Source organism: Triticum dicoccoides, chromosome 6B (genome assembly GCF_002162155.2).
Source record: "Triticum dicoccoides isolate Atlit2015 ecotype Zavitan chromosome 6B, WEW_v2.0, whole genome shotgun sequence".
Classification (NCBI taxonomy): Eukaryota; Viridiplantae; Streptophyta; class Magnoliopsida; order Poales; family Poaceae; genus Triticum; species Triticum dicoccoides.
Genome location: NC_041391.1, coordinates 562422414 through 562441115, shown reverse-complemented (window position 1 = coordinate 562441115; position 18702 = coordinate 562422414). Strand labels below are relative to the sequence as shown.

Sequence of the window (18702 nt, the reverse complement as noted above, 5' to 3'; positions counted from 1 at the left end):
GACTGCAACGACGATGCCTCGACAAGGGAACGACATCTAAGACGCCGCCATCGTCCGCCAAGACCGTAGTCGGCGCGATTTTCATCGGCAGTTGCTCCACCAGACATGCGCCGCCGACGTCGCTGGTCCCTTTAATCGGAGTAAACTCCAAAATGATGCCCTAAAGAGGGACTACGACGCATAAGCGCCGCCATCGCTCAATCCCAAGGAGATCTAGGGTTTCCCCCGGAGTTGCCCGCGCTGTCAAGGACCAGACAAGGGTAGAATCCCGGCGGATCTGCCCAGCTGCGAACGAACCGCACCCGCACCGTGCCGACGGCAATCCAGCGATCAAGGCCCACGCTTGGGCATAGATCCGGCCACGCCGCCGCGAACCGATCCGGTCACGCCGCCGCCGTCCCTGGCGACCGCGACGCACCAGATCACGAGGCCGTTTGCCGTGGGGGAGCAAAGTCGCCAAGGCGCCGCCACCACCCGCCGTGGCGCCGGCCCGCGCCAGCCCCACCCGTGCGAGAGGGCCCGAGTCCCCGCCGCCTCCGGCGATGGCAGGCTTTGACTGGCTGCGCCCTTGGGCGACGACGAGGGAGGAATAGGAGGAGAGGGGGAGGGCCGGCCGACGGGATCTGGGGGGCTCATTATTATCCCTTTGTATTGTTCACTGACAGATGGGGCCTAACTGTCATAAAGACACATAGTGACATTTAGGGCCTTTTTCTAAAATAAAACTATTTTATCAACCATTGTACGTGCTTTTACAAGGCTGAACCACTAGCGATGGAATAATCGAGCGCCTGTCCCTTTCACCGGTGAAACATCGCGGTTCCTATCCGCGGAGAGACGAGACAACTCCTATAGCAAAACTTGCTTTTCTTTCCGTCCAATACGACGCTGCTGACGCCTAATCTTTTTTCATCAAAGTTGAATAGTAGCGAACTAGACACATCAGCCTGGATCATCCTTGGGTCGCTGAAAGCGTCGTTCGATTACAAAAGGTGGACGATTGGACGATGACTTGTGACGAGTCAATCTTTTGACATAAAAAGTTTGACGTATCGTTCGTTAACTTCAGCAGCTTCATGACCGCCGTTCTATCTTGTCATCTTTGTAAGTGCAAAAGGAGATAGAGAAAAAAGAATTTATCTCTCGAATAATTTGTGGGTGGGTGAGTGGAGAGTCGGCAAGATATAAACCAATTAGTATGTGCGAGAGGAGAGATAAATATATTTGCTTACATATATTTACACATCAAACTCTTCTTACAAAAACCGCTCGGAATAAGCGGTTAGCTATCTCGAAAATAATCAACAACTCAAACTCTTCTTACAAAAGTAAGATCATACTCCACTAAAAAAGAGCAAGGTCATTCTCTCGAGCGGTCAACTCTTTGGATTATCATCCGATCGAGTATTATCATCGCCTCCTCGGTTCATGTCTAATCCAAAAGACCTAGATAATAGGCTATGCTAAAATCCCGCACTCTCATGGTACGACGGACCCTGCGACGCTTGAGGCAATTGCATGCAGGGAGGGGATGTCTTTGGCTCCGGATCTAGGGACGGAGCATCTTCAAATCTTGTCGAATCGCAAGCAAGTGGTACATCACATCCATCAAAAAGCCGGAGGAGACTATGGCACTACCATCAGAGAGATTGTACAAACTTCTTATTTATTTACTACTTGTAATTTTTCTTTTGAATCTAGAGAATCGAACTATGCCCCGTAGGGAGGCATATGTGGTTGGGCACTTCGCATGACCCAATTGTAATTCCTATGAACATTTTAGCTAATCAATAAAAGTCTAGCAAGCTTTTCTTAAAAAAAGATAATAGGCTATGCTAAAATCCCGCACTCTTAGGGTGACTGGTCTACACATTATTAGTTGATTAAAGTTTATTCATCGTCATGTTACTTTTTCACGTTTGCTATTCTTCACCCGCCCGAATTCTTTGTCGGTTCAGTTGATTCTCACATGAAGCCCCGAAGGGGAGACTTCAACCATGGCGTTGTCGATGGAGGCATGGCAATAGATTGACCGGTATAAGTGGGGGACCTTTTTTAATGTGACCACTAATCGGATTGGACGGAGCCCGAGGACGAGATGGGGACACCGCGGCTGGTGGTGGCCTTGCCGGTGGGGGCTCAGACATAGCCTCACTCGAGGCGAGGCAAGAGGATAGGAAGGGGTGGTGGGGCGACAAAATTGTGGCTCGATGGAAGGCCGGAGGAAGAAGATGAAAAGTACCGTACTTGAGGAGGAGGAAGAAGAAGTCGAGCCGCTGGATTTTGATCCAACGGTCCAAGCCGATTCGACTGAAGGCATTTTTCTATCAGGCGATTATGCAATAGTCTATGTACTTGGGGAAGCGATGCTTCATCATGTGGTGGCAGTGCCACTTGCGCTTGGGGTGCAGCAAGCTACATGCATGCACCGCCCGGAGGAGTGCATGTGCAGCCGTACCGTCCGCCCTCGAGCGCTGCTGCACGCCTGCATGCGCCCTCCTGCGGCAGGCCGTGCCGTTGCCGGCGCCCAGCCCATGCCAATCGTGCGGCTCCAGTTCGTCTGTGCAGGTGCAGCCTCGATCCACACCGTCGAACCCGATCTTGAAATAATTAAACTAGCACCGCATTGACCTTTCGAAGCAAATCCACTCGTGAAATGTTTATTTTCTCTCTCGCATGGAAAGCATAAAAGATTCCGAGGGTATGTACTCGGAGAAAGGAGAAGGGGGTTCACGTTTCGCACCTCGTAGAAACCTAATATTTCACTGCCCCGGAAGTAAGGACCAGAGCGAATATGTGATTTAGGCACCATAAACTTTCATATACCCTTGTAAAAATAAATTATAAGCGGGGAGGGTGTTTTGGTTCCGGGTTCATTTGTTCGCACATGAACAGTAAATTCAAAAAGGTAAATAAATATATTTTTTTAGATGTTTGTGTTAGTGTCGCAAGCATGCTTGACAAATTTAATGCGAAACAGGGCAGCAGTGTTTCATTTGGTGTTCATTTTTTTCCGGGCCAAAATGCTTAACTTTTTACCTAAAAATTTGCAGCTAGCATTTGGATGTGACTATGAACATATCAATTTTTTGTTGGGATTTTCTTGACATTTTAAAAGTCATCAGGAGCGCGTGCACCTAGGAGCTGAATTGGATTTCTGATTATACGTGGACTCCTGGTCATACACTAACTTATGCTGCATACGAGAGAGTGATGATGTCTTTTTATGTATTTTGTATAACAACGTTTTGTTTTGTATCTCTCACATTTGAGACTTGGCTAACTTCTTTAGCCTTTTGTCGTATTGGCATAAACACATCCCATAGCTTTTTAATAAGATGAGTAACGCCAGCCCTAACGCAACTCATACGTGGGGCGCCCATGAAACTACTATGGTAGTTAAGGTATTGAGTCTTGTGCGGCATCGAGATATGGATCCTTGCCATTGTATTTATCGTCCTCAATTTCATTATACGTGGAACCTCAGTGCATTGTATCAAAATACAAGTCTGTTTTTACTATGTTGACCACTTTCCCTTTTGTTGGGCTAATAATCTTGTTTTTTGATTTTTCTCAGTTAGCGATGCCATAGTCTCTACATATGCGCTGCACAGACACTCAAATATTTGTAGTTTGCCAACATGTAATTAGAGACACATAATTAGAGACACAGACACATATAAACAATATGTCGCCTTCTAGATACTCGCGCTCTGGTTGCCACTGATGAGCAATGTATGCGCATGGAATCAACCAATGTACTCCCTCCATTCCTAAAAATAGGTTCTGTATGGGTATTCCACTATGGAGCACATGCGAATATATATAGATACATCTTAAAGTGTAAATTCACTCATTTTGCTTCGTATATAGTCCACAGTGAAATATATGCATAGACTTATATTTAGGAACCGAGGGAGTACTTTCGAGTCCAAAATATAGTGCATACCAAAATATAAACTACATGCATTGGCTCAGGGAGCTGCTAACCATAAATGCTTCTAGATGCGTTTGTTTATAATGCATCGATTTAATATTGTATAACAGGGGGTAAATGCAAAATGCTAAGCTTCCCTATATTTTTTTAGGGTTTTAAGCTGCCCTATATTTTGGGATAGAGATTAGAGGGAGCATTTTTAGAAGTAGAGTCAAACAGAAGAAGAAAATAACGGCACTGCAACATTTTCGAGTTCTCAAAGATCCTCGTCACTGCAAGTGAACTTTTCATTTACCAGAGTCCAACAAATAAAAAAAGATGTGTCACAAAGAAGATAATCCACAACTCACTTGATCAGCAGTTGAACACAATACTCATGCCAAGATGATTTAAGTTAGACGCAAATCTCACACAATCAGAATCAAATGTCATATTCAGAATTTTTGTACCGATTCTTGACCTTCCTCAGAAGGATCTTCTCACATGGGAATTAAAACCAAACTCATTGTTCAATCAATAAAAAGAAATTTGAAGTTTGACAAAGAACATGAAGAACACAAAGAACAATCAGAAGGATAAGGAGCAATCAGAAGGAGAGAGGGTGGGACTATATTCCTGCGCCCACTTCACTCGGAACAGCAAATGCAGCGAGAAGGAACGGAAGGCAGAAGCAGCTAGCACCTCCATCGCCACCCCGAAGCCATCCAAGCAGTTTGACTTTAGCGATTTCCAACAGTTTCTGCAACAACAAGCATCCTAAAATTACATTATGTAGCTGCTACCCTATCAGGCCAAGGAAACAAGGAACAAGAGCCAACCTATAGGCAAGATGAAAATTTTGAAGAAGAAATCACTGATGGGGGAGATGGTTGGACTGCCTTGCCGTTATTTCGCCGCCGCCGCCGCCGCCAGATGATGAGCGCACACAGCTTCGGGATAAATCGATCGATTGATCGAAAAGAGAGAGCACAGGGCATGCCTCGTTTACCATTCATGAGTGGTGCCCTGGTCGGCCCGATTAAGGAGAGAGCGCCTAGGTCAACCTGCGGAGTAGCGGCCCGATTACGGGGTGAAAACATGGAGATGGGAGTGGTGGGATGGACCAAGAGATCTGGACCGTTCTTAAGTGTAATCGGACGGTTAAGGACGCGAAATCGCTGTAGGAGCTCATAGGTAGCTCTTTTTTACTGTTTTGTAATGCCTCTGCCGGCATCGAGATATGGATCCTTGCCATTGTATTTATCATCCTCAATTCCATTATACGTGGAACCTTAGTGCATAATATCAAAATATAAGTCCGTTTTTACTATGTTGACCACTTTCCCTTTTGTTGGGCTAATAATCTTATTTTATGTTTTTTTCTCCGTCAATGTCATAGTCTCTACATATGCGCCGCATCAGACACTCAAAAATTTTGTGGTTTGCCAATGAGTAATTAGAGATACATAATTAGAGACACAAACGCATACAAACAATGTGCCGCCTTCTAGATACTCGTGCTCTGGTTGCCACACAGATGCGAATACTGATGTGCAATGTATGTATGTGCATGGAATCAACCAATGTACTCCCTTCATTCCTAAATATAAGTTTTTGTATAGATATTTCACTATGGACCACGTGAGAATGTATATAGATACATTTTAGAGTGTAAATCCACTCATTTTGCTTCATATGTAGTCCATAATGAAATCTATGCATAAGCTTATATTTAGGAACCAAGGGAGTACTTCCAAAGTCCAAAATATAGTGCGTGCCAAAATATGAACTTCATGCATTGGCTCAGGGAGCTGCTAACCATAAATGCTTCCAGATGCGTTGGTTTATAGTGCATCGATTTAATATTGTATAACAGAGGCAAAATGCAAAATACTAAGCGGCCCTATATTTTTTAGGGTTTTAAGCTGCCCTATATTTTGGGATAGAAATTAGAGGGAGCAATTTTTAGAAGTAGAGTCAAACAGAAGAAGAAAATAACGGCACTGCAACATTTTCGAGTTCTCAAAGATCCTCGTCAAAATAAAGCGAAACAGCGAGGGCGCAAAAGCGAGAGAAAACAATCACCGCCACCACCCCGACCTGCGCTTCTGGTCTTCTGCTCCGCCGCACCTCCGACCCATCCTCCTCTCTCTCACCCCCACTTCTCCAGATCTACTCCACTGCCGCCTCCAATGGCGTCTCCAGCAGGAAACCCTAATCCGAACCCCGGGAACACCAATCCCCCCTTCGAGATGGCCATGCTCTTCAGGCCGCCTCCCAACCCCGCGCCGACCGCCGCGCCCATGTTCCCCGGCGCCGCCGGCCCGCCGCCGCACTCCGGCCCCTACTCCTACCCCCCCGCCACCCCTCCCTTCCACCTCCGCCCCTACCTCCACTACCCGCAGGATCCCCAGCCCCCCATGCCCCGACCGGTCATCCCCTTCCCCATGCCCAACCCGAACGCGAACCCCAACCCGGGCGCTAACCCCATGGCCGCCGCGGGCCCCAACCCCGGCGCCCGCCTCATGCAGCTGCTCGGCAGCTCCGGCTCGGGCCACCTCGAGTCCGCGGTATCTATGCCCCCACCGTCGTCGGAGTTCGCCGCCGCGCAGCCGTCGCCGCTCCCGGCGATGCCATCCGCGCCGCCGGCGAGGATGCTCAGCAGCACCAGCAGCAAGGTGCCGAGAGGGCGGCTTCTGGGTGGCGGGGACAAGGCGGTGCACAACGTTGACTCGAGGCTGCCTGGGGAGGCGCAGCCGCCACAGCTGGAGGTAACGCCGATCACCAAGTACACGTCAGACCCAGGTCTTGTGCTGGGCAGGCAGATCGCTGTAAACCGGACGTACATCGTCTATGGGCTCAAGCTGGGGAACATCCGTGTGCTAAACATCAACACCGCGCTTCGGTCACTGCTCCGTGGCCATACACAGGTATATATTTTAGTCCAGAGAGATAAATTGTTGGTTAGTTCTATGTAGAAATGCTCATCCACAAATTGAATCGCTGGGTAGTGGGTAGTGGGTGTTAATGATGAATGATGTATTTAGCTAAGGGAAAGGATCTGAAAAGTTCGAAGTGCAGATACTGCATTCCCCATACGTTAGAATAACATACCTTATACATTTTCCGGTGAAATCATTTTCAGATATTTTGTTATCATCACATTCAGTTGCATGTTATTTTGAAAACAACCTCTGATACATTATTATTTGTATCGATGTCATGACGAGGCTGATGAATTAACTATGTATTAATAGATATGTTAATTCTGAATTTATGTTGGCTAGACCGTTAAGAAGGGCTGAATTGGCTTATTTCAGTGAATTTGAACATTCTATGTGGATGACACTCATGGAATTATCACTGCCCATAAGGCCGTTACTGTGTGGTTGTTTGCTCGTGCTCATATTCAGCAATTCTAATTTATAAAATATTCTATGTAAACTTGTCCCGCAATTTAAGTGTTCAAGGAAGTGACTGAGGATTTCTGATGTCAATATTTGTCAACATCTTTAGATGGTAACTGGTTATGCACTCCTCATTTTCACGTGGGTTCGAATTTTACTAAGTATATGAAAGTGCATTTGTTTCTTATGGCTTGTGTTCTTTCTTCTTTAGAGGGTCACGGACATGGCTTTCTTCGCTGAGGACGTCCATCGTTTAGCAAGGTACTGTGTATGGAACAATAACATAATCTGAATTTGTTCACCCAGTTGGCAGCACAACAAAAAGTTATCTTCACTCTCCTTTGGAGATCACATATTTAACATTGTCTGAGGTTATTTATACTATATAAAAATAGCTAATCCTTTTCCTTATTCTTTATAATTGTGTGGGTCATGTATGCTAAGTTGCTCTCTTCTGCTGCAGCGCAAGTGTGGATGGACGGATATACGTGTGGAGGATTGATGAGGGGCCTGATGCAGAAAATAAACCACAAATTACAGGAAAGATAGAAGTTGCCATACAAATTGTAGGTGATGCCGAAGCTTACCATCCAAGGATATGTTGGCACTCTCATAAGCAAGTAAGGCATCATTTACATAACATTTGCCACCTCCAAGATCATTTTGCATCTCAACTCACTAATGGAGTTGCATGTTTATCCTACAGGAACTTCTGTTTGTTGGAATCAGAAACTGTGTCTTAAGAATAGACACAACTAAAGTGGGAAGGGGAAGAGACTTTAATGCTGAAGAACCTATCAAATGTCATCTTGACGAGCTTATTGATGGTGTACTCTTGGTTGGTAGGCATGATGGTGATGTGACAGATTTGTCCATATCTCAGTGGATGACTACCCGACTCGCTTCAGGATCAAATGATGGCACGGTTTGTATCAAATACTTTCCTATTTATTTGAAATTTTGAATTCTGCGGAATTGGGAGAAGTATTTTCTGAATGGTATTCTTGAATATGCCATCAGATTCTAGTTCTTCTGAGCAATATGGAAGCTTATTTCCTCGCTCATTTCACTGAATAAATTGTATAAAAAACCATTGATTAAAATATGACTGAATTTTCCATCTATAGGCTTGCAGAGTTTTTTTTTGAATAGTATCCTAATACTTTGTTCTCTTGTCGTTTCAAAGCACCTTTCTCTTAAGAAAGGAAAGCAAACCATATGTCTCGTGGTATGTTGTCAAGGGTTGTTTGGATCGGGCTTGTCATGACATATTTTGGAAATAGTTCATCGAATGATCTGTTGTTTGGACTGTCTCCCCCTTGATTTGATGGTTTTGACTGCATTTACGCTGTTGTAGTCAGCAATATATACCATATAAAATTATTTGCAGTGCATAGAAAAACTGTGAAGTACGTTTCACCTGCTATGTTCGCGTAACCTCGATTGATGGTTATCAGGTGCTGTCTGGTTACTGCTAATAGTTGGTTGAAAACTAACATCAACTGCTAGGTTTAGCACTAATGAGGCTGCCAGCAATTTTTCGACTTAGTTGGCCTCTCTTTTCCCTTGTTGGACATTATTTTATTTAGAGAAGTGCTGATCATCCTTACTAAGCACATTTGTAATGTATATTGGTTTATTTTGCAGGTAAAGGTTTGGGACGATCGCAAGTTAGCGCCTCTATCGATTCTAAAGCCACATGATGGTCAAGCTGTTTACTCAGTTGCCTTTCTTACAGCACCTGAGCGCCCGCATCATATAAATCTCATCACTGCTGTATGCACTCTTGCACAGATTACTTAATTTGTCCCAATGATTGCTTAGTTTTACTTACCTTTTTGAAGCACACGCTTTTGTTTGGGCATCTTGCTCAGTTTTTCTGTAGAAGTGCTATCCTGGGCAAAATGCTTCATCCAGGAGTTCGAATCTGCCATTATGCGAAGCAATTAGTCCAAACAACGTTACATCTACCAAAACACAATGATATATTATCTTAATTAGAAATGAACTATAAGGTGCCTGTACCACTTGAGTTTTAGTATAAAATATAAACGGAGCTGTATTTGCCTACAATTGCCAAGGGACAAAGAGGCAAAGACTCTGCTCATGGTTTGGATAGTCTGTGAAATGCTACATTATATAATGTTCAAATGGGAGAATCATTTTTGTAGATATTCTATTTCTGTTAGAAATGACCAGTTAATGTGATTCTGCTCTTATCATCTTCTGAGAAACAGAATAATTGACTGCATGTTGTGCAAATATGTTAACAGACGTCTTACATGCTATTCTGGTTCTTAATGTAGGGTCCTCTAAACCGAGAAATTAAAATTTGGGCTTCTACTAATGAAGAAGGTTGGTTGTTGCCAAGCGACTCTGAGACTTGGAATTGCACCCAGACCCTGGAACTTGTTAGTTCTCGGGAACCTAAAGTCGAGGAGGCATTTTTCAACCAAGTTGCAGTGCTGCCTCAAGCAAGCATTATCTTACTTGCGAATGCGAAGAAGAATGCTATTTACGCTGTGCATGTTGAGTATGGCTCAGACCCCGCTTCTACCCGCTTGGATTATATCGCAGATTTTACAGTCGCGATGCCTATTTTAAGTCTTACTGGCACACACGAAAGCCAACCTGATGGTGAGCAGGTAGTTCAAGTCTATTGTGTCCAAACAATGGCCATCCAGCAGTATGGGCTGGAGTTATCACTTTGTTCACCTCCTACTTCTGATACTACCTCATTTGGAAGAGACCCTGTTGTTTCACGTGTTTATGATACACCTCTGGAAGTGGTAGGAGCAGAGTCATCCACGGGAACTAGCTTTACAGATTCTTATACCGTCGGTACTTCGAGTAAACAATCAACTTTTGATCAGACTGCAGGTAAAACAATTACCATGTCTCATTCAATTGCTTCAGTTAATTAAGAGTTTTCTTTTGCTTATGATTTATCTCATTATCTGCAGAGTTTGATCTTAAGCCATCAGCTCCACCACTTACATACACAGAAGGTGATGGTTCTGCGCATCTTCAGTCTGCCCCTCTTGCATCAAACACTGATCTTCCTGGATCAGGACCATCAGTAGGCAACCGTGACAAAGACCAATCAGCTTTTGATTATTCGACAAGCCGAATCACTGAGCCAGTTGCCTTGACTAGGCAAGATACACCCATGCCAAAACCAGTTGCCCTCGCTAGGCAAGATACACCCATGCCAAAACCAGTTGCCCTTGCTAGGCAAGATACACCCATGCCAAAGGACAATTTTGGAAAGGATGAATTAAGAGACAGCCACAGTGATGTTCAGATGCTCCCAAATCCTCGCATGATGTTTAAGGTAGGAGGAAATGCCACTCATCTCATAACTCCATCTGAAATTATATCAGGTGCTCTGTCTGCTGAAAGCAATCAGGTCTCTAAATCTGATGGCGCAAAAATCCAGGATGACTCTATTAGTAGCCCTCGGATTGCAGAAGTGGAAGCAAAACATGTCGATGAGAGTAAATCTAATCATGCTTTGGAACTTGAAGCTGTCAAGGAAGCTCAAGTTGTCCGTGAGAACTCAGAGAAAGATCAAAATTCGTTGGAGCAAACTGTTGAAATGATCAGTGAGCGTTCAGTAACAACTGATAAGTATAGCGTGGAAGAATCACGGTCACCATCTGATAGACTGGTCCCTGACCATACTGGTGCTGCTGGAGAAAATGTTTCAAACAAAACCGTAGAAAAACCTGGCATAAGTGACTCCTCTGTCTCTAGGGAGCAATCATCTTCATATACAAAGGACAAGGTTTTTCATCCTCAAGCATCTGGTCAGTCATCACCTTCTACAAGCGCATTTAACTCAACTGAGTCTTCACATGAACCTGTCAGCAGTGCATACCCTCCTATTGAATCCTCTTCAGAAGTTGCCGATATGCTGCAACAGGTGAGCATTGCATTAAACTGTTCTCTTATCTATGTACTCTGAAGTAACTTTAGTCGAATGGAGTTGCTTGTAGTGTTCTGAAGTTCTACTTGCTGGTTGGACTTTGCAATACGACCGTCTTGGCCTCCTATTGCAATCAATTGGTCTCTTTGCCATCCGGCCTGCAATATGAAACTAATGCTTCTTTGATGTACTATTGTACTGTACTAACGTCAACAGCAATTTGCATGTAAGCTCTAGTTTTACATGTCGATAATATTTGGCCTGAATTCAAGAGTAATTTGGCTGTTGACTGGTTATTAGACTTGCTACTACTAGAAAATCACAGGGTTTTCCTTTCTGAAGACAGTTTCTTTATGCTTAGTTTGGATTGGGCTGGGAAGTGGGAACCAATGTGGCCCTGCAGCCTGCCAACCTGGTATAAACTTGGCGCAGTTTCAAGTTCAAAATCAATGTGAATAGGATAGGCTGAGGTTGGAATCCCATTCAATTCCTGGTCCATCCAAACTAGGTGTTACGGATACAAATTCCATATAGACTCTGGTAGTTTTCTTGTTTCTCACGTCCTGCATGTAAACACACATTCTTAAATATTTTGTTGAGATGCATGAGAAAATCTGTACAGGTAAAATTGTTATTTCATTCTGGGTTTCACTGGGAAAAAAGCACTGGCCTAATTGGAATGAAGATCCATGGAGTGACAACCATGGTATCCCATCTAGTATTGGCCCACTTGTCCAGTACCCTGAGTTGGACATGACGTAGCCATCTATGGCCAACTTAACAATTGTGCCTGCTTGTAAAATCAGCAAATATCTACTCTTTTTTTTAGGAAAAGACATACTTGGTTTGTTTTGATTTGTCACTTGACTAGTGCTATTAGATGGTGAGAATTCTAGGTTATAACACTATGGCTTTTAGATCAGCGTTATATGAGTATGAGCTTCAGTTTATTTACTGTGTGGCCGCGTGTCTTGCAGCTAATAGCCATGCAGAAGGATATGCAGAAGCAGCTAGGTACTATCGTTATTGCTCCCATTGCGAAGGAAGGCAAAAGAATTGAAACATCACTAGGCCGTACAATGGAGAAATCTATCAAGGCTAGCATTGATGCCTTGTGGGCCCGTTTCCTGGAGGAGAACACAAAACGTGAGAAGGCTGAAAGGGAACGAATGCAGCAAATGACCACTCTCATCACAAGCTCAATAAACAAGGACCTTCCTGCTATGTTGGATAAGTTAGTAAAGAAAGAAGTTTCTTCACTTGGACCTGTTGTTGCACGGGCAATGACACCTATTATTGAGAAGTTCTTAACCTCTATAGTTGCTGATGCAGTTCAGGTTGTGCCTAACTTCCTGTTGCATTTGTTGTTCTTGCTTTTGCCACCCTTGCTCTTGTTGACTGTTTGCTTTTAGAAAGCGGTGGGTGACAAGGTGGTGAATCAGCTGGACAAATCTGTTACTGCAAAACTTGAAGCTACACTTGCTAGGCAAATCCAAATGCAATTTCATACATCTGTAAAACAGACTCTTCAGGTATGTATCATCTTGTAGTTTGTTCTTTATAGATGGTATTCTAGCAGCTCTTATGTGGCATGTTACATGTTGCATCTGATTTGTTTGTCGTGCCTTTGTTTCTCAGTAGATTGCTTAAGTTTTTCATCTATATATGAAATTTACTGTAAGATCAATTTGTTTTAGCTTTGCTAGATGTACTAATTTGTTTCAAATGGATGTATGCAGGATGTTTTACGCACTAGCTTTGAATCATTGCTTGTTCCAGCATTTGAACAATCATGTAAGACAATGTTTGAGCAAGTAGACAGTGCATTCCAGAAAGGAATGTCTGAGCATGCTGTTGCTATTCAGCAGCAGGTTGAGGCAGCACATACTCCATTGGCGCTTACTTTAAAGGTAGGATATTTGTTATTTGGAATGGCTGGAAATAGCAAGTTAAAAGTATGCATTTTTCCTTTACAATTGTATAATAACAAAAATGAATGTTTATATAATTACTTTTCAGGAAACTATCACTTCTGCGTCCTCAATCACCCAGAATCTCACATCAGAGTTACTTGATGGGCATCGCAAACTTTTGGCGCTGGTTACATCTGGCAACGCCAATGCGCAAAATACAAATGTTCTGCAGCCCAACAATGGTCCTATCACTGGCCCACCAGAGGTGCTGAATTCTGAAACCTTTTGAACTTCCACATTTTTTCTGATTGGCGACCTGTCTAAGCCGTTTGATGTAGTATGGGTATGCCTATTGGGTATTGAGGGATGAGTCTTCAATCTTAATTTCCTTGTCTTAGGTATATAATAATATGATGATTGATGACATCAAGACATCTATATAATTTTCATGTGCCCTGCAATTTTTCAGGTCGAGGCACCATTAGACCCGATGAAGGAGCTGGGAAGACTGCTAGCTGAACACAAATTTGACGAGGCTTTTACAGTAGCACTTCAAAGAAGTGACGTGTCAATTGTGTCTTGGTTATGCTCTCAGGTATCTTCGTCCTTGATTGGTCAGCTAATGCAGAGCTATATGACCCTTGTTCATTAACTTGCTCATACTGGAATAGCTGTGTTGGATTTGCTATAGCTCTACCCTCTTGTACAGGTTGATTTGCGTGGATTATGTACAATGGCCCCAGTCCCTCTGAACCAGGGAGTCCTCCTAGCCCTACTCCAGCAGCTAGCAGTTGATATTGGCACCGAGACATCCCGGAAAATTCAGTGGATGACAGATGTTGCCATGGCGATCAATCCGACAGACCAAGTCATCGCCATACATGTGAGGCCCATCTTCGAGCAAGTCTACGCCAAATTGGCTCACCACCGGTCGCTCCCCACCACCAGTCCATTGGATAACAGCAATCTCCGCTTGCTCATGCATGTCATCAACTCAGTTCTGCTTAGCTACAAGTGATTCTAGCTGGCTGCAGAAACAGTGGGGTGGTATGATGGTCTATTCTTTCTTTGTATAGAGAGAAAATTTTGAAAAGCAAGGGAAACCTAGAAGGACGATGAAAACTGTCACCAAGAAAAATTGTTAAGGGCTGATGTGCCCGCCCCCTGGTGTAAATTAGGCTTGTATCGGACTTAAATTGGAGTATTTCCATGTGGACTGTCTACAAGTCTCTTTGTTCTTGAGCACACAGTCGTCCTTTGTAGCTCCAAGTTTTGATAGTGGTAGCAGCCGCTTGCAGTGGTGAGTGGCTGTTGCTTTCACCCAAAATATGATTGATGTTGTTTCAGGTGTGTGGAAGCTATGCTGACGTCTTGATTTTTCATGTACTTCGCTGTTGCTGTTGCAGTCTAACGTACGTACGGCAATGTATGGACTGCTGACGTGCGAACCGGGTGGACGCTCCCCCGTAAGGGCAGCGGAGTGCCACGTCCAATGTGGAAGCCGGTAACACTTCGAGCTTTGTCTGCGTCAGGCCGTCAGCCACACATCCTCATGTGATCGTTGCATGTATGTGGCTGGTGAAAGGTTTTTTTGGGCATATTGCTGCACTAGAGCAGAAACCACACTAGGTATATTAGTCATATGCAGTAGATAGGTCGATGCACATATAGCTGCCAGGTCCCAGTGAACTCTGAACACCTATAACTGGGACACCATCTTCAGTTAACTGAAGCGCCACTGCAACAGCCCAAGCAACGCACTGCAACGGTATTGAAAAGACTAACGCCCTTCATGTGACATCCAACGGCTCAGATTGTATTGCCTTTCCCAGATGTCATTTTCGTGCTTTTACACGTGTGGTAAGCAATTCAAACTATTAAAAAAACATCCACCTTGCTTTTTCTTTTAGATAGCTCTCACCTTGCTTTACTTACCTAGTAATTCTCCTTTTACTATTCCTGAGGCTACAAAGCCATGTAAGAGCTGGAGCTCGACAACTATTGTCCCCCTGTTGTAAGGGTAAGTATAATAGAGTGATGTACCCAAGCTCTAGGAGATGCCACGTCAGTTTTCTTATTGCTTGGTTGGAGAAGAGAAAAGAGAAACAAGCAGTAGAATTATAGCCAGCTCGGGCACTAAAAGTAGCAAAATTTGTGAGATAATAAGATTGCTGTACACCCGGCTCGCATGTCAGCAAGTATGGCCATGTATATCATAACTAGGCTATTAAATTGATTATAGCTGACGTGACAACTTTATATAGCCGGTTTTGGCTATACGATTGACCTTGCCCTTCGGTGAGCTCCAACCGGTGCCCCAAGGGCCTAGAAGCGACATTGCATGCCGACTGCATGCTATTGCAAGGAGGCGTGGAGATTGACGACCTGACATTTTTTCCACGACCGTCGAGTGTGCTGCAAGGGCGGTGGCCACCGGGAGCGGCCAACGACGGCCTCCTGGTGCGGTGAGCAGTCGCCTGGTGTTGCAAGCGTAAAGTACGGTCAGCACGACTACGATAAGGCGACACCACTACTGTGAGTGCCGGTGGAGCCTACTGCAAGCAAGCGGACAACCACTGCTAGAACCGACAATGTCCATTTCTACAACGCGAGCAACCATTGTTGGAACCACCGATGCCCATTGTTGGGACGAGAACTGACCACTGCTGGAACCAGCGATGCCCATTGCTGCTATCGGTGACACCAGGAGCTGTGAGCTGCTACACAACGGTGGCGTTGTGACCATGATCACTGTGTGCTGGAACTATTCGGGGCGATGTTGCGTTTGGGAGCGTGTGGTGCTGGAGCCGATCGGTGGCGATGCTGCGACCACAACCGCTCTATGCTGGAATGGGCCGATGGCGATGCGGCAACCGTGACCGCCGCGTGCTTCAAGCGATCGACGTCGAGCTGCGAGCGCGTGCCGGCGAGCTGCTACACAATGGTGGTGCTACGACCGCGATCGCCGCGTGCTGGAACTATTCGCTAAGAAGTTGCATGCGGGAGCATGCGATGCTGCAACCGCAACCGCTATGTGCTGGAATTGGCCGACGAAGATGCAACGATCGCGGCTGCCACGTGCTTGAACCGGTCGGCATCAAGCTACGTGCGTGGGGCAGCTGCTACACAATGGTGGCACTGTGACCGCGATCGCCACGTGCTGGAACTATTTGGGGGCAATGTTGCATGCGGGGGCGTGTGGTGCTTGAGCAGATCGGCGGCGATGCTGCGACCGCGACCGGTATGTGCTGGAACCGGCCAACGGCGATGCGGCGACCGTGACCACTGCATGCTTGAACCGGCTGGTGTCGAGCTGCACGCCACAACAGCCTTGAGCGGTCCTGCAAGTGGCGCGCGGCAACAACTGGGGTCTGGCTGCTGCGAGGCATACACGAGACAAGGGACATTTCCCATAATTAGACGGTTGGGAGGGGGCGCCCTTCTTCAAAACTACAGGGCGCAATGCTATCGGCATCCGTTTGCTGGAATTGAAGTACTTCTTCCGTTGCTAAATATACGACGTTTTGATAGTTCAAATTATACTACCAAAACATCATATATTTAGGAACGGAGAGAGTAATTGAGAACAAAGTGCATAGCGCGTGGGTATCTACTGAACAATTCAGAGCAGGGGGAGGAGAGATTGTGCAGCTGGCAAGGCAACCGATCTGCGTGCGTGGTGAGTTATAAATTATAAACCAGAAAAAAATACCAATCTCCTTATTATTTAGCTGGCAAGGCAAGGCAACCGATCTCCTCACCAAGCTCTCCAGCCTAGGTGCCTAGTCACGATTGATAGAAAAAAGCTTGCCTTTTTGGCCCCAGCACACTCAGCAAGTGGACCTTACATGTTCCCAAGAGGACGATGAGCATTTTGATCAAGGCACCAGCTCTAAGCTACACCCTCTTCAACACCAGCTCTTTGAACCTAGCAGACTTCTGACCACCCTCAAAGCCCCCAAATAGAACATCCCTGAGTTCGAGGGAATGGTTCTCAAGCTCCATGTCGTGGACAAAACCCAAAACTACAAAATCCTATTAATTCCTCACCACCTAAATGCTGCAGGACTTCGGTACTTCCTATCACTATCATTTCAAAATTGAATGAAAAGTTGTTTCTTTCAGCCCTTCATTCATTCAGTGCATCCTATAAGCCAAATGGACTCCTGTCCGGTGTAAAAGTTATGTTAGCTAATGAAGTCTCATCATCTGGGAATTCAAGCCTTGTGTTTGAAGTAGCAAGACCATAATCACACTAGTAGAAAAAGGGTCAAACGTGAAGCACATTAGTGCCGGTTTGTATTTGAACCGGCACAAATGTATACATTAGTGCCGGTTCCAACGGCTAGCCGGGCCGCTCTCATTAGTACCGGTTCGTGGCTAACCTTTAGCACCGGTTCGTGCCACGAACCGGTACTAATGAGAGTGGTGGCAGGATGTTGTCAGTCTGGCCCCCTCCAACACCTTTAGTACCGGTTCTTGGCACGAACCAGTACTAAAGGTCGTCCTACATAAACCCTTCGTCCACCCGAGCTCGCTCTGTTCTTCCCCTTTCCCCTCTTCTTTCTGTTCTTCCCCTCTTCCTCTCGAGCTCATCACACATTTTGCCCAAAATTTGTCAAGATTTGAAGGCCCCCATCCATTCAAATGATCACAAAGGTTAGCAACTTTGTCCTTTCATCTCTCATTGCTAGATTAGCTCTTGCAATTCTTTATATAGTTATTAATTTGTGAGTTTAGTAATTTGGGAGGAAATATATATATATGTGCTAGTATTTGATTTATATGCAATTTGAGGTTAAAATAACACTTAGTTTGCATATGTAGCTGTGGTTTACTTAGTGCCTTCTAAATCTCCGTCGTAACCACCGTCGATCGCCCGCACCGTCCCGTCGCCGGCACCACCTTGTGGTGAGCCTCTTGTTCATGAAATTTTATATAAAAAATTGATGTTTGTGTGATTTGGATATATAGTTACTCGTATAATAATTATCTTACCCGTACGTTATTTGTTATACATAGTGCCATGGTTTTGATATCCGTCCCCGTCGGCGCTCGTCCTTGTTATGATTCGGATGTGGTATATTCTTTTTTAAAACTATTTGTTGCATTTCGTGTTTATAACAAATTATGCCCATCAAGTTGACATAGATATTTTTATCTAGGAGGTATGTGAACCGGAAATTCCAACCGACCCTATTGTCGAGAGGTTAAATTTAGTTGAAAGAGAAAACGGGTACTTGAAAGAAAAATTGAAAAGAATTAAGGGGGAGAAGATGGAATTGGAGTTGCATGTTGCCGATGTCGTCGATGATCACAAGATCAAGAAGGAGAAAATGCGCTTGAAGATTAGAAAGATTAGAAAATATGCCATCGATAGTGAGGCTTGGTATCATTATGCTATTGGATCAATTGTTACCTTAGTTGCGATCTTGATCGCATTTGTTGTTGCATTTAAATGCTTTAGCTAGAGAGTTATTTGTTTGTTGCATTTAAGTGTTGTATGAACTTTATGTATGGACTTGTATTAATTTGGTC

At 44.7% G+C, this 18702-nt stretch overlaps 1 protein-coding gene across 1 annotated transcript; it reads left to right on the top strand.

Moving 5' to 3' along the window:
* Positions 1–6005: 6005 nt before the first annotated feature.
* Positions 6006–14510, top strand: LOC119322870 (enhancer of mRNA-decapping protein 4-like). Its single transcript, XM_037596408.1, has 13 exons — positions 6006–6846; positions 7535–7584; positions 7787–7943; positions 8030–8248; positions 8971–9099; positions 9630–10203; positions 10287–11248; positions 12229–12588; positions 12664–12783; positions 12991–13161; positions 13271–13429; positions 13634–13759; positions 13874–14510. Exons 1-13 carry the CDS (start codon positions 6109–6111, stop codon positions 14180–14182), a joined length of 4074 nt encoding a protein of 1357 aa, XP_037452305.1. The 5' UTR covers positions 6006–6108; the 3' UTR covers positions 14183–14510.
* The last annotated feature ends 4192 nt before the right edge of the window (positions 14511–18702 follow it).